At 39.4% G+C, this 15,723-nt stretch overlaps 1 protein-coding gene across 3 annotated transcripts in view; it reads right to left on the bottom strand.

Moving 5' to 3' along the window:
* Positions 1–15,723, bottom strand: part of LOC120541399 (cytosolic carboxypeptidase 4) — a 917,845-nt gene that overhangs the window by 576,401 nt on the left and 325,721 nt on the right. For all 3 annotated transcript variants that reach the window (XM_039772988.1, XM_039772990.1, XM_039772989.1), the window contains one exon: positions 13,958–14,166. In XM_039772988.1, coding sequence (XP_039628922.1) covers positions 13,958–14,166 — 209 coding nt within the window. The remainder of the gene's footprint in view (positions 1–13,957; positions 14,167–15,723) is intronic.

The following is a 15,723-nucleotide window of genomic DNA, read 5'->3' as shown; positions in this document are numbered from 1 at the left end:
ATATATATATATATCGTGAAAAGCGGACAGATATACAGATACATCTGTTTATATGTCTATATGTTTGTCCGCTTTTCACAAGAGAACTACTTAACAGATTTAGATCGAACTTTTTTCTGTAATTTGCTTGAACATTCTGGTTGATTTTGAGACTTCTCTCATCATACTTCACTTGCAGTACCGATTTATTTGCGCAAATCTGAGAGAGATGCAGTGGGCCAAAGGGAGGGGGGCAGGGACCTCCTCACTCACGCTCCAGCCTCCATTCGAGTCACTCTACCTCTCACCCTCACCCCGTGTTGGAGCATTCCTTGCTCCACTTTGCTAGCAATACCCATTTGTTCAATAGACATTATCATCTACAGTTTGTTAAGGAGTAACGTTTGACGTTTTTGAGAGAGAGATCAGAGTTACGTGTGCTTTAGAGGGTAGCTGCTGATTGCCAGGGATATCATGGCCATGTGCTTTTCTTCCCACGCGGAGTACGCTCTCCCATCAGAGTTGAACATGATCAGATGCAGTGCCAACATTTAACGTTGAAGCGTATCTACCTTCCGCTTTGCCAGAACTAAATTGTTTTTTAATTTTTTTATTGATTTTTAAAGTTTGTCCTGTTTCACTACTACGTGAGCAGCACTGCAGGGGACAGCTAGTATACAATAAGTCATATTCCTATGAATCAGATATTTACCCGAGCTGTTTAATGATTAACTGTTTTGGTACTTTCTCTTAATGACATAGGGATGTTACTAGAATATATCACATACCTGTTTGCTGATTGGCTTAACTGAAATGCTTTCTAGCTATTATACATGATATAACCTAACTGATAAGGACAGCTGTTCTGTTGGGCTTCTTTTGCCATGTTGCATTCATTCAATGTAATAAGAGGACATCCATTGTGATGTTCATTTGTAGTGGTGGCTCAAGACTATTCTTTATTTATGGAGTATTTTTCTCAACAATGACTACTGACCTTATATGTAGCTTATATGCTTGACGTATCACAATGATGGTGTTAATTTTTAAAATATATTTTTGGTACTAGTACCTATGAAATTCTAGTTATGCCACTTGATCAAAGTCAAATGACAGAACATTAAATAAGAGGAAAAGGGGAGTTCTGAGCAGATTCTTACCCCTTATTGTCTATTAAAGAAGATGAGAACATGACGTGGAACTGTCTAGAGAGCAAAGTAACATAAAATGAAGGTTATATTCAGAGTTGGTGACTAGGCCTGAAAAATGAAAAACCTCTGAGGTGAGCATTGTGAAACATTTGTCTTCTGTGTGGAGAAGTGGGCTGCATTATTCTTAAAATACCATGAAGAACTGCATAATCAGAGCAGAGAATTTAGGATTAACAACTTGCTGTGGGAGTTAACCAAGGCACAGAAATTCAAAGAGTGTAGGTAAGAAATACAGTAGTTTTTTGAGGTTGAAGGTACGGAATTAGAGAAAACTGATTAATGCTCATGATCTGCACTTATGAATCATACACACAAGGTAGCATTTATGTTATGACTGTAATTATCTACCATTTGTGTTTGGTCTGGATACAATGTCATATATGTCACATCTCCTAACATGTGACATCTTCTGTACAATGAAGTATTTTTTTTTTTTGCCATTTATTTCAGGTGTGGGCAATGATAACAAAGCCAGAAAACACTCTTGACCCCTAGCCCCCAAAAACTGCATGGAGTCAAGTCCACAGAGAAATGTGTCATACTGTATGAATATAAATATGAATGACTCATTACTACAAAAGATGTTTGTTTTCCCATAGTGATATAACTTCCAGTCACGACTTTGTGTGTGTGTGTGTAAGTTGTCAAGTCTCCTAGCTAAATTTGTTATTTATACTGATAGCTGATAGTCGTAGTGTAACATTTAACTTGCTGATATAATTTTCTAGGTGGCATTTTTAATTCTCAGCATTTCAGACATCTGTACTTAGCAAATGACTCACTTATCTGTAATTATTAACAGTTTTCTTTTCAGCTTCATGAGAATCTGTTTGTTTTCTGTGACAAATGCAACTATTATTTGGCTGAAAAGCCAATAGTTTAATTAATATTAAAATCAAAATTGTGATATATAAGGTAAAACTAAGATATTATCAGGGAGACTGGTCACATGATGGAAGGGGCAAGGGACATAAGATGGGGAGCTCACTTAGTGCATTTACTTGAGCTTTGTGTTTTCACCTTTGCACCAGTCCATTTAATCTCATATTATGTAATGGCTAGTCCTATGTTTTTTTAAAGTGTTTCGTAGATTGACTTTTTAACTAATGCTAGCTTTTAGGCTTCCCTGTTTTGACTCCTGTTTCTTCTTTTTTTGCCATCAAAAATAATCTAATCTAATGTAATCTAATCTGATCTGATCTAAATATTCACTTTAAATGTGTGTAAATATTGTGATCAGATAATCAGTGGAGGGCGGCACGGTAGTGCAGTGGTAGCGCTGCTGCCTCGCAGTTAGGAGACCTGGGTTCGCTTCCTGGGTCCTCCCTGCGTGGAGTTTGCATGTTCTCCCCGTGTCTGCGTGGGTTTCCTCCGGGTGCTCCGGTTTCCTCCCACAATCCAAAAACATGCAGGTTAGGTGGATTGGCGATTCTAAATTGGCCCTAGTGTGTGCTTGGTGTGTGGGTGGGTTTGTGTGTGTCCTGCGGTGGGTTGGCACCCTGCCCAGGATTGGTTCCTGCCTTGTGCCCTGTGTTGGCTGGGATTGGCTCCAGCAGACCCCCGTGACCCTATATTCGGATTCAGCGGGTTATAAAATGGATGGATGGATAATCAGTGGAATTCTGCAATAGACAGAAACAGTAATAGCAAAATACCAAACTACCAATCCTGAGGAGACTCACACATGTGCGCCAGGGGGTCATCTTCCTGGTTTGTCTAAAATAAATAATACCACCCAGAGATGAGAATGGGGTGTTGCTGCTAACAGTCTTGTCTCTTTCTTTTCCTCACAGCCTCAAGAAACCGCCCCCTGGGGGTGCTGAGACAAAAGAAGCCCCACCCCACTCCACCCCAAGTCCGCAGCATATTAAAGGAGACCAGTCCATGAGGATGGTGTCATATATAGAGAGTGTTAAACTGAGCCCACAACTCCCTTCAAGTAAAAGAACATCTGATTGAAGAACTTGTTGATAAAGAACAAATTCTGGATTGCTTGAAATGTCGTTCTCTTTAAATTTTTCTTGAAATTAAACAGGGCTTTATTGCTCAATTGGCACCCCAAGCAGCCTGCTTTTGTCCTGCATCATCATTTTGCCCCACTACAAGAGCTACAGAGAAAGATTGTTTCTCAGTCCAGAAGGCCACTCAGGAAATAGACCCTCTCCATCTTCAGCTCCTTCAGTAGGGTGACATGAAGCTGTTCAAGTGCCCAGATCTCACAGTGCTAGCAGCTGATTATGGGAGTATTAAATATACTCCGCATGAAATTTCTCGTCTCCTACATTTGCAGGTGATGCAGATATAAAGGTAGCTTTCAGGTCTTCTTCAGTGTGACTTCTTCAAAATTCACAGCTTGTCACAGCAGTTGAGAGCCGACACTCAAGTTTTCAATGGCAGCAGTAGATCATTTGTAAATTTCAAATCCATTTTATACTATTTCTTCAGTGATGAGCCAGATGCCAGATCACATCTAATCTCAACTAGTATAGTAAAATAAAACTAGTAGATAGTGAAATAAGTTGTAGCACACTAATAAAAACAGAGAGATAATGCAGATCTTTTGTGAAAGACTACTGCCTAAATAGCTTCTAGAAACTGTATACCATATGTCAATGGTTCCCAAACTCGGTCCTGAGGACCCACTGTGGCTGCAGGTTTTTATTCCAGCCAAATTCACACTTAGTGATAATAATTGATCTCATTTATTTAGACAGTCTTTTTTTCCTTTCTCTTATTCTGCCTTTAGAAAAGCACAGCAGTATGATTTTTACCTTTATAAGATTAGGGGGCTCTGCCCCCTGCTTGCTTCGCTCACCAACCCCCGGGTGGGCGCTACATGCTAGCCACTTCATGGCTCTGCCTCTCGCGTATGGGGAAGCAGATGTACAATTTAAAAAGATTGTTATTTTCATGGGAATTGTTACATATGCATAATAGAACTTTTTTTTTTTTAATTTTATTGATTTTATTGAAATCACACAACATTCCATACAAATAGATCAATTTTACAAAAATAGAAAGAAAATTATGTTTCCTGTTAAGTTAGAGGTATTTATTGCATTATACATTTTCATTCTGTTAGGCTTTGAAATTAACACCCAAATACTTTTTAAACTTACACTTTTACTGTGAAGCTTCAGTAAAAACAATATTTGGAATTAACTTTTCGTCAATATCACATTGAATTTTGATTCCGTGTTGAACTTACATCGTGACAACGCAATGTATTACTGCCAGTGAGTGAATATCGTTTCTTTTTCTCTAATAAATAAACCGACTTTTTTGAATGTTTGTCCCTGTGATTTGTTAACTGTCATAGCAAAAGCTATACTAACGGGAAACTGTTAACATTTTAATATGAATGGCATATCAAGATCTTCTTTGGTGTCTAATGTTATCCGCAAAAGATGTACTACATTACCTTTCTTGTCGCCTGTTAAAATTTTACATGTTAGAATTGTTCAACCAATTTTGAATACAGCTAATCTTGTCCTATTGCATAGCCCATCACTCATACATAAATTATGCAATAACATTACGATACATCCTTCTTTCAATGGTAATTTGGGCGGTGGAAGACCGGGCTGTGTTAATGGTAGTAGATATTCATCTACATCTTCCGCAATATCACCACCAACTATTTAAGCATAGTCTATTGATACGCATTTAACCAGTTTGCTGTGTAACCAATCGACAATTTCTGCGTTATTTTGTTTGACTTCATAGTTTCTTGGTGCTAGGATTGCCTGTGTACTCATTTCTTCTGTTGATAACCCTTCGAGATCAAATTCTTAAATAAGATTTGGACATAATAACTGTTCTTTTATTGGGAACTTAAAGCGAGGGAAACATAAAAATTTATAAGAGCTGAGAGTGCAGGAACTGTGTCTGACAAAAGCATTCACACCAATGAGAAGTGAGAGGACCATGGGCGTGGGCCGTTAACCGGAAATGGTTGAGAGGATCGGCAGGACCCCGTCTACCAGCTTGAAAAAATCTCTTTGCAATAGTCTAGATTTTCTTTTATAATAGAGAGACATTTAGACATATTTCTACTTTTGCTTTAAACACGTACCTTTCTTTTGTTGTTGTCCTATTGTTTTGTTATTTTTTTATGCAGTTTGCACCCTTCATTGTATCCTAATGATGATAATTAAAACAAACAGAAGTGATGGCCTGATAAACAACACTAAATGATGAAAGGCTGCAATAACTTTAGCATCAGATCCACTAATTAGTATATAGTAAATTAAAACATCAGAACACATGGAAAAACAGATTGTAAATCATGCTGAAAATTGTTAAAAAGTTAAAAAAAAAAAAGATCCCCTTATAAGTGCTCAGTACATTTTAATAAAAATTTACCAAACTTAGTTTTGTAATTTCTCCATTGACTCCAAAACACAAAAACTGGGACATAACAGCTCACTTAATTGGGCTAGGAGTCCAATTAAAAACTGAAGTTGGTTGGAACAAAAACCTGCAGCCACAGTGGGTCCTGAGGACTGAGTTTGGGAAGCAGTGCCATATGTTATATAATTTGGTGAAAACACTTATCTCATTGGAAGAGTTAGCAAGAGACCCAAATGTAGTTATATGGTGAAATAATCAAAATAAATATAGTAATGTGGACCTGTGTAAAAGAAGAGAGTTTACTTTGGTTCAAGAGATGGCAATGCAAGCTTCCTGGTTCTGATCAGCAATCTGCAGATAGGAGCTCTAGCCATGTAAGTTGAGACTTCATTTCAATAAATGACTGATGAGCCTGTCAGGTCAAAAAACTGACAAAGGTAATAGAAAAGGGATTCTCAAGTTGATAAGGAGCTGGGCCGCTTAAAATGAACAGAATGTTGTTGTGGGCCACAGCTTTGTACTAATTGCTTTCAAAAAGTAATCACAGCCTACATTCTTGTATTTGCTTTCAGGAGATTTCCATTCAGTTCAATGAACTTTCTGTCTGTATTATTGGCAGAATAAAATGTATATTTGCTTTGTTTTGGCAAGGCAAGTTGTTATTGAGGTATTTTCTGTTCATACTAAATGACAGACCATTGCCAGTTTGATTGGCAGTTACACAACAGCACTAACTACAACAGTGTAAATAAAATCAAATTTGTTTTGTAGAGAAACAAAAAGAGTCTGAAGGAATTCCGTTCAGGTGGAAACATGTAGCCAAATAATAATAATAATTCTTTGCATTGAATAGGCTCTTTTCTCACTACTCATAGCGCTCAACAATTGCAGGTTAAGGACCTTGCTCAAGGGCCCAACAGAGCAGAGTCCCTTTTCTTTTGGCATTTGCGGGTTTCGAACTGGCAACCTTCTGATTACCAGTGCAGATCCCCAGCCTCAGAGCCACCAGTCTACCCAAAACAAGAGGACAAGGCCAAAACATAAAATAAAAAATAGTTTGTCTAGTTCCAAAGGTCTTTCCTACTCTCCTTTACAATTCCAAACCCGAGGCATACTTGAAAATTCAAAGGAGAGCAGATGCAGTATAAGATTATGAATAGCTTATCATGCAAATCAGTTACATTTACACTTAAACATACCAAGCAGCAGGCTTATGAGAGAACTGGACTCTACAATCCACTGCCAGCTTGTTCAATGAGTGATCGTCAGACGTCATAGTGACATGTAAGCACTGCATGAGATGCTCCTCTAGGAGACAATTATGCTGGCTGCTCTTGATGAAGTTAATTGTGAAAAAGATGCATTTGTATAGACAGGTCGATACAACCATTGTCAACAAAAGGTCTGCAGCTATTCTTTGATTGCAAGTTCAACATTTCCAAATCTTGTTTTTAATACATTGTGAACTCTGGATTTGTTCCTTTGTTTCTTACTGAAATGCAGGTTTATTGATCTTCGAAATGTCTTGGGTTTGACTGGAGACAGATGTTTGTCATACGGAAGTACAGTTTTTGGAATCTTGAAGTCGCCAAAATGAATGTTTTTGGGCAAGTTTTCTCAAAAATATACAGTAATCCCGAATTCTACACACAACACCCCATAATGACAACATGAAAAAAGTTTACTTGAGATTTTTGCAAATGTATTAAAAATAAAAAAACTGAGAAATCACATATACATAAGTATTCACAGCCTTTGCCATGAAGCTCAAAGTTGAGCTCAGGTGCATCCTGTTTCCCCTGATCATCCTTGAGATGTTTTTGCAGCTTAATTGGAGTCCACCTGTGGTAAATTCAGTTGATTGGACATGATTTGGAAAGGCACACACCTGCCTATATAAGGTGCCACAGTTGACAGTTCATGTCAGAGCACAAACCAAGCATGAAGTCAAAGGAATTGTCTGTAGACCTCTGAGACAGGATTGTCTCGAGGCACAAATCTGGGGAAGGTTACAGAAAAATATCTGCTGCTTTGAAGGTCCTAATGAGCACAGTGGCCTCCATCATCCGTAAGTGGAAGAAGTTCAAAACCACCAGGACTCTTCCTAGAGCTAGCTGGCCATCTAAACTGAGCGATCGGGAGAGAAGGGCCTTAGTCAGAGAGGTGACCAAGAACCCGATGGTCACTCTGTCAGAGCTCCTCTGTGGAGAGAGGAGAACCTTCCAGAAGGAAAGCCAGCTCTGCAGCAATCCACCAATCAGGCCTGTATGGTAGAGTGGCCAGATGGAAGCCACTCCTTAGTAAAAGGCACATGGCAGCCTGCCTGGAGTTTGCCAAAAGGCACCTGAAGGACTCTCAGACCATGAGAAACAAAATTCTCTGGTCTGATGAGACAAAGATTGAACTCTTTGGTGTGAATGCCAGGCGTCATGTTTGGAGGAAACCAGGCACCGTTCATCACCAGGCCAATACCATCCCTACAGTGAAGCATGGTGGTGGCAGCATCATGCTGTGGGGATGTTTTACAGCGGCAGGAACTGGGAGACTAGTCAGGATAAAGGGAAAGATCACTGCAGCAATGTACAAAGACATCCTGGATGAAAACCTGCTCCAGAGCGCTCCTGACCTGAGACTGGGGTGACGGTTCATCTTTCAGCAGGACAACAACCCTAAGCACACAGCCAAGATATCAAAGGAGTGGATCAGGACAACTCTGTGAATGTCCTTGAGTGGCCCAGCCAGAGCCCAGACTTGAATCTGATTGAACATCTCTGGAGAGATCTTAAAATGGCAGTGTACCGACGCTTCCCATCCAACCTGATGGAGCTTGAGAGGTGCTGCAAAGAGGAATGGGCGAAACTGGCCAAGGATAGGTGTGCCAAGCTTGTGGCATCATATTCAAAAAGACTTGAGGCTGTAATTGCTGCCAAAGGTGCATCGACAAAGTATTGGGCAAAGGCTGTGAATACTTCTGTACATGTGATTTCTCAGTTTTTTTATTTTTAATAAATTTGCAAAAACCTCAAGTAAACTTTTTTCACGTTGTCATTATGGGGTGTTGTGTGTAGAATTCTGAGGAAAAAAATGAGTTTAATCCATTTTGGAATAAGGCTATAACATAACAAAATTTGGAAAAAGTGATGTGCTGTGAATACTTTCCGGATGCACTGTACCTTCCTCTTCAAAGGAATGCCGTCAGGAGCAGAGAATATCAGAGAGAGAGAAAAGTAAACAAAAATCAATAGTGCTGTTGGGCTTTTAAGTAAACGAAGCACCGCGATAAAGCTGCCGCAATGAAGGGATCAATGTGAAGGTAGTCTTTTCAGCATTTTTTAGAGGAGTGTTCGTATCTTCTAATCAAACAGCCTCAGTGCAAACAGCCCCTCTGCTCACACCCCCTCGTCAGGAGCAGAGAATGTCAGAGAAAGTGAGAGAGAAAAGCAAACAATCAAAAATCAATACGGGCTGTTAGAGCTTTGAAATGTGCGAAGCACCACGCAGGAAGCATATCGTATATCATTGAGGAGTTTTATTTAATATGTAATACGTGCTCTGATTAGGTTGCTTCTCAGCCATCCGCCAATAGCGTTCCTTGTATGAAATCAACTAGGCAAACAAACTGAGGAAGCGTGTACCATAGATTAAAAGACCCATTGTTCGCAGAAATCCGTGAACCAGCAAAAAATCCGTGACATATATTTAGACATGCTTACATTTAAAATCCGCGATGGAGTGAAGCCGCGAAAGTCGAAGCGCGATATAGCGAGGGATCACTGTACACATTTCTTGCACTGGATTCATGGAGTACTGGAAAAGGTCGTTTTCAGCTTGTTAATTCAGGGAAAAAAGAGATTGAACGTCAGTATTTCATTGGTAACGTTTTGATATTTAGTACTTACTCATGAACAGAGATGTTTTTACTAGAAGCCTGCGCAACATCATAAACATTTTTCTGTCAGAAGGTGGCATTATGTTGTAGCTTTGCTTCCGAATGCCTTATTTAATGTACATTAAAAAAATGTTTTTAATTTTTCTATTTAATTAAAATGATATAAAATTACTTAAAGGGCCACTTAATTTTACCTGCGGACAACATGTTGAATGTGAAATAGAGAAACCACTTAAAAAATCTGTTTCAATGTTAAAGAAATTAACTTCTCCAGCCTAGGAACCTCAATATATTTGATGTGTTCAGAAAAAGGTTTACATCTGACAACACCTGCATAGCTCACGGCCTTGGGACAGCCACACCCATCCCAAAATGCAGTAGCGTTAATACAGACATCAAAAAATTCAACTTTTCTACACTAATTTCCTTAGGCATCACAACCACCTAATGAAAATAAATCGCCTGCATACACAAAATCATATTTTTAATATAATATATAACTAGCCATCCCCTGTGGCTCCACCCACATAGTAGTGAAATAGGACAGTGAGGTGGGCACTGCCTGGATTACCACTCCTGACATCACGCTTCCTCCGTGATCCGTTAAGTAGTTCTCTCATTTGATAGCTAAGCAGAGGTAAGGAATGCCCCAAGGCTGGCATGTGAGTGAGGAGGTATCTGTTCGCTTCCCCTTCCCCTCAGCCCGCTGTGTGTGTCTCGGATTAGTGCAAATAAATCGGTACTGCAAGCGAACTATCATACACAGCGCAATGAGAGAAGTCGCAAAATCAACCAGAATGTTCAAGCAAATTATTGAAAAAAAAACAGATCTAAATCTGTTAAGTAGATCTCTCGTGAAAAGAGGGCAGGCAGACAGACAGACGTTGGATTTTATATACTGTAGAGAGAGGTTAGGTATGACTGGTCTCTCTGTGTTTACTCTTTCTTCCAATACGGAGTTTTGTTGAGACCTCTCTGTCTGCCCACCACAGTCCAGAATGTTCATATTGTATATTATATGCCTAAGTATATTTAGAAATGTATATAGTGAAACCATTTTAAAATATGAAAAGATATTTCTGGATTTGTCATTTCTTTCACAGTTGATGTTGACTCTGTTTGGGGGGACATTGCCAGCCAGAAACAGACCAACGATGTGCTAGTAGGTAGACTGTAAATTTTATGCCTACGTATGTAAAGGCCTGCCTCCAGCAGACTAAAAGTAGGTCTCAACTCTCTACAACACTATAATAGAAAAATAGGTTCATAAAATTAATGAATGAGTAAATGTATTTTTTGGTGATGTAATTAAGCAGTAATTCACTGGAAGGTCTGTACGTGGTGAGGTTACTTGGGAAAAGGTTTCGTTATGAATGTATGTGAGTAAAGGCTAAGCAAAACATCAAATGTTGCTCTGCTGCTTTAATTAGCTGTTCATAATATAAATAATATATGAATTGCTTTGTAAAGCTCTTTGAGACTCTGCTCATAGGTAGGCTCTGGCTCTTACTGACTCTGATTAGATACATGCTGTAAAAGATAGATTGGTGCAAGAATAGATGCACTTTGGGAACACCAAGCTATATTTGCACTGCAACTTAATCTATATTAGAGCAGATGAGTGTTGCTAGTCCTGTCTCACTATGTGACCAAACACGAGTCACCTTAACTATTTGTGCTCCAACTGTGATAAAAACATGCAGGACATTTTATGGTATATTAACTCCTTATTTTGCATGGATGTCAGTGGATCATCCTCTGGGCTCTTCTGAGGTATGTACTTCCACCCCAGGTCAAGAGGGGGTGCTGTGGCTAACCTTATCCTCTTATGTTTCCTCCACAGTGCAGAGAAGATGCCCAGTGAGGGCATTTGACTCTGCCCTTTCATGTTCCACCAGTACATATCCCACAGTTCCTGAAAAGAAGGCCTCACCCTTCCCACCATGACTTTAAAAGGCTTTAGCAGCTAATAAAGGTTCCTGAGCTAAGGACCCTGATATTTTGTTCATTTTGACACCATCAAGTACACCTTTTGTTTGCTCATTTGTTTCAGTTAAACGGCAACTTAATTGACGTTGCTACATTTCACCTTGTGGACCTGCAGTTCCTTCCACCGACCACACTCTGTTTGTATCATTGGACTTGTGCTGTGTCCAGGGCTACCTCGTACCTTGCTTCCAATGCTCCTGAGAAGGCTGCCTCCTTCTGCAATGCTAAAATTGGACTAGGTTTTGATGGTGACGAGGCTGTTACATGACTATTTACATAATACATTAATCACTGTAATAGATGTGTGACCCTGATATTATACTGGGTGAGTCAAAATTATGTTAACACTAATGGATTATTTTTATGTCGACCACAACTTTCCAGGTCGATGGATAGGTTGTGGTGGGCCATCGCCATGACCTCCACAATCCCTTGTTTTGACACCCTGTGATTTCTGATTATCGGGTATGGTGAAGGAGGGCATGTATTGCAGGAAAGTTTGTGATATCAATGACCTGAAGGACAGAATACGGACTGCGGTATCATCTATTCCCCGTGAAATGTGTGTCCAGGCTTTACTGTTGCTCGTTGGTTTTTGTGTGTTGACCATGATGGTGAACTGTTTGAGACCTTCCTGTAAATCATCTTGCACATATGAATTATGTGTTGTGAATAAAGTGTTCCTGCCATTCAAATGTTAACATAATTTTGACTCACCCTGTATTTACATTTAAAATTTATTAAAGTGGGTGACTCGAAGGTACAATGTTTTGCTCTGCAGCATCAGAGAGCCAGAGGACTTGGTTCAGATCCCATTCTGGTGACTCTCTGTGTGGAGTTCATACATTTACCATATCACATCTTGGATTTTTTCCAAGTTCTAGCATTTTCCTTTGGAATTTCCAAAACTATATATGTGGGTGACTTTAAATTGTCCCTGTATGAATGTGCGTGTGTGTATGTGGTTTGCACACTGCTATGGACTGTTAAGAGTTTACCCTCAAGATCTCAGAGAAATGTGCTGGCAAAATGGTTTTAAAGGAAACATACGTCATCCAAGAAAAGATAACTTGAAGTGAATACCCTGAGCCTTTCAGACTAAATTGTTAGTTTAATGAAGCAGAACTTCAATTTTAATGGTTTTTACCGTTAATGTATTTGCTTTTTTTCCCATTTTTTATTACATATGTGTGCTAATTGAGAAAGATTTATTTGCTACCTGCTGTTGACTGCAGCTCATTCAGTTAGTGACTGTGCTCCAGCCCCTTCAGGCCAGTAGCCATAAAATATAATTATAGAAAATGGAAAAAAGAAGAATGAAAGTTTGACCTGGGCGTTCATGTACTACAGAATCAGGGAACACTAAAGCAATAAGCGAGTGAGCAATAACATTGACCGTTGGCTCTTTTCAAAGCATGTTTGAAATACATTAGGTTAAGATTAAAGACATCATATGTATGTATCATAGCCTTTGAGGCAAAAGAAGAATCCAGTCAAACAAATGATTGTTTACCATGGAAGAATATAGGAATTGAGAGTAAGAAAAAACAATCTGAAGTACTGCTTTTGGATCTGTTTCTGTAACTGCATAATGCAAATATGTTAAATGAGAAAAGGAATGCAGAAGAATAAAGATTCAGTAATAGTATAATAAAATTAAGACAAATCTTGAAAAACATACAATATAAGACAGAAAACAATAGGGTAATCAATATAATATTTGAAATAAGTGCAGTAAGGAGTCAATGAACGGCATACAGTAAAACAATTTGTGGATAGAAAAGGAATACGATGCAATAGAAGAACTAAGTCCAGAAAAAAAACCAGAAAAATAAAATTAGACAGGAATTTCAAACAAAAGAAACAGAAAACCAGATAAGTGGATATTCCCTCTGCCCCTGTGCTGGATAATATTTTATTTTGCTGCGTCTGAAGGTGCAGAATGAGATTGTACTAATGAGGCAGTGCCAGTGTGGTGCCCATCGTTTCATTCTACAGTGTCTGGTAATCCATGCGTCAGAGACCTGGGCTCATTTACTGGCCTGCTCACTTTATGTGGGTAAGAGGTTTCTGCAGGCACTTTGTTTTTCTCACATAAAAACGTGCATGAGACAATATGACTACACGTGTGTGTGTGTGTCTGTGTCTTGAGTGCAACTTGGAATATACTGACATCTTTTCCAGAACTATGCCAGACAAAGTAGGCTCTGGTTCCTTGTGACTTTGTAATGGCGTGTTCAGCAATTCAATGGATATAGGCTTGCAGAATGAGAAGAAACAAAACAAAATCGTGAAAGTGCAAAATAAAAGAAATCTCCAGAACAGAAAAGAAAGAAAAATGGATTGAAAAGCAGAACCTGAAATAAAAGCAAGTAAAGGTGTGGGCAGCACAGAAGAATGAACTTAATATTGCTGGGTGTGATGAGAAATACGGGCAAAAGAAGTTCAAGTAGAAGAATGTTGAAAAGGAGTGGTGACAAGATGGATCACACCATATTATAAGAATTCAGGAGAAAGCAAAATGCTATGCACTCACCTGCGTGGTGTGATATAGGATACTAATGCCATCACTTTCAAACAGTGCCTTCTTCCCTGCATGGATGCTGGTAACGTGTCTGAGACAGTGTAAGAGTGATCTTCTCAGGGGGACATACTGATTTTCAAGGTCAGTATAGTGCCAGTCTTCAAAAAGCTTAATCAAAGTGGTTACGTAGCCTCTGTCAACTGCATGCCGACTGTTGGTCTCTAGAAGTGAACACAGGGACAGGTTCATGTCTTACTATGTCTTTCATATAACGACATATACTTTTTGTTTGCAGAAGCACGCCTGTATCAGTTCCCCTTCACTTATGTTTTTTTTATGCGATGGTCTGCACTTAATTAAATACTTACTAATCTATGCTCATCAGCGAGTGATGGATTTTACACATTTATAATTTTGAATCATTTTGTCAGGGTACTGCATGTAAAGAGATCACATGCACCAGTATTAGGCTTGCCAGATTAGAAAATTAGAAATACGGGACACTGCTAAAAACTCTCTCTATATTACTATATATATATAAATTTCTACATGCCCCCTACACACCCAGACCAATATATTATATAAGCAGAGACATAAGTTAAAAACATAAATCAAGGATTTTAATGGGTTATGAGGAAAACAAAACTAAAATCATTAGAAAATGATTTACTGAAAGTGCAATTACACCACAGTTTGCTTCAAAACAGCTTCTGCCTTGTTTGATAAATGTCCATTCGCTGGAATATTCATCATGAAATTTACACTTACGTTTTGGCATCTTGGGATGGATGGATGGATTAGTTAATAAGTTAGAAAAAAGTGGGCCGTGGCAAGTAGTAACAACACGCTTTGTTGACAGTCATTGTATGTTGCTGATACAGAACTGCGAAGCAGCGCAGCTAGAGAGCAAAACGGTAAGAGTGTCGCTGTCCTCAGCCAACCATAGCAACTGAACAAGCTACAAACAGGCAGCAAACACTAGTGACCTCGTTACATTTGGGTTATTTTCATCAAGAGAATCTGAGATAAGAAAGTATAATTACTTTTAAAGTTACAACTAAGTACTGTAAGAAGGTAGTAAAAATATATTTTTATTACAAAACTTGAAAATGAACTAAATATGGGACATTTGGGTGTTCCTGAAAGGTCAGTACTCGACAGGGGACAAACTTATTAAATATGGGACATGTCCTGTATATAAGGGACGTTTGGCAACCCTAACAAGTGTTCATGTTCAGCTTCTCCAGCTCTTCCATACACATCCTAAAGTTACACACAGCAGGTGAATTGTTACTTTAAAGTGATTCTACCTGGATGTTGCACAATTGTGGTTTATCTTAAGCTGTTCCAAAGGCTCTGGCTTCTAAGACCCCAAACTTGACTTGAGAAGTGTGCTTGATAATGGGTGGGTAGACATTTCTAGTTGATCCTTCCATCCATCCATCTATCCATCCTCTTCCGCTTATTCGAGGTCGGGTCGCGGGGGCAGCAGCTTGAGCAGAGATGCTCAGACTTCCCTCTCCCTGGCCACTTCTACTAGCTCTTCCAGGGGAATCCCGAGGCATTCCCAGGCCAGCCGGAAGACATAGTCCCTCCAAGTCCAAGGTTGAACGTGCCCGGAACGCTTCACCAGGGAGGTGTCCAGGAGGCATCCTGATCAGATGCCCGAGCCACCTCATCTGACTCCTCTCGATGCGGAGGAGCAGCGGCTCTACTCTGAGGTCCTGCCGGATGACTGAGCTTCTCACCCTATCTTTAAGGGAAAGCCCACACACCCT

The sequence above is a fragment of the Polypterus senegalus genome, chromosome 12, assembly GCF_016835505.1.
Source record: "Polypterus senegalus isolate Bchr_013 chromosome 12, ASM1683550v1, whole genome shotgun sequence".
Classification (NCBI taxonomy): domain Eukaryota; kingdom Metazoa; phylum Chordata; class Cladistia; order Polypteriformes; family Polypteridae; genus Polypterus; species Polypterus senegalus.
This window is presented reverse-complemented; position numbering and strand designations above follow the sequence as displayed.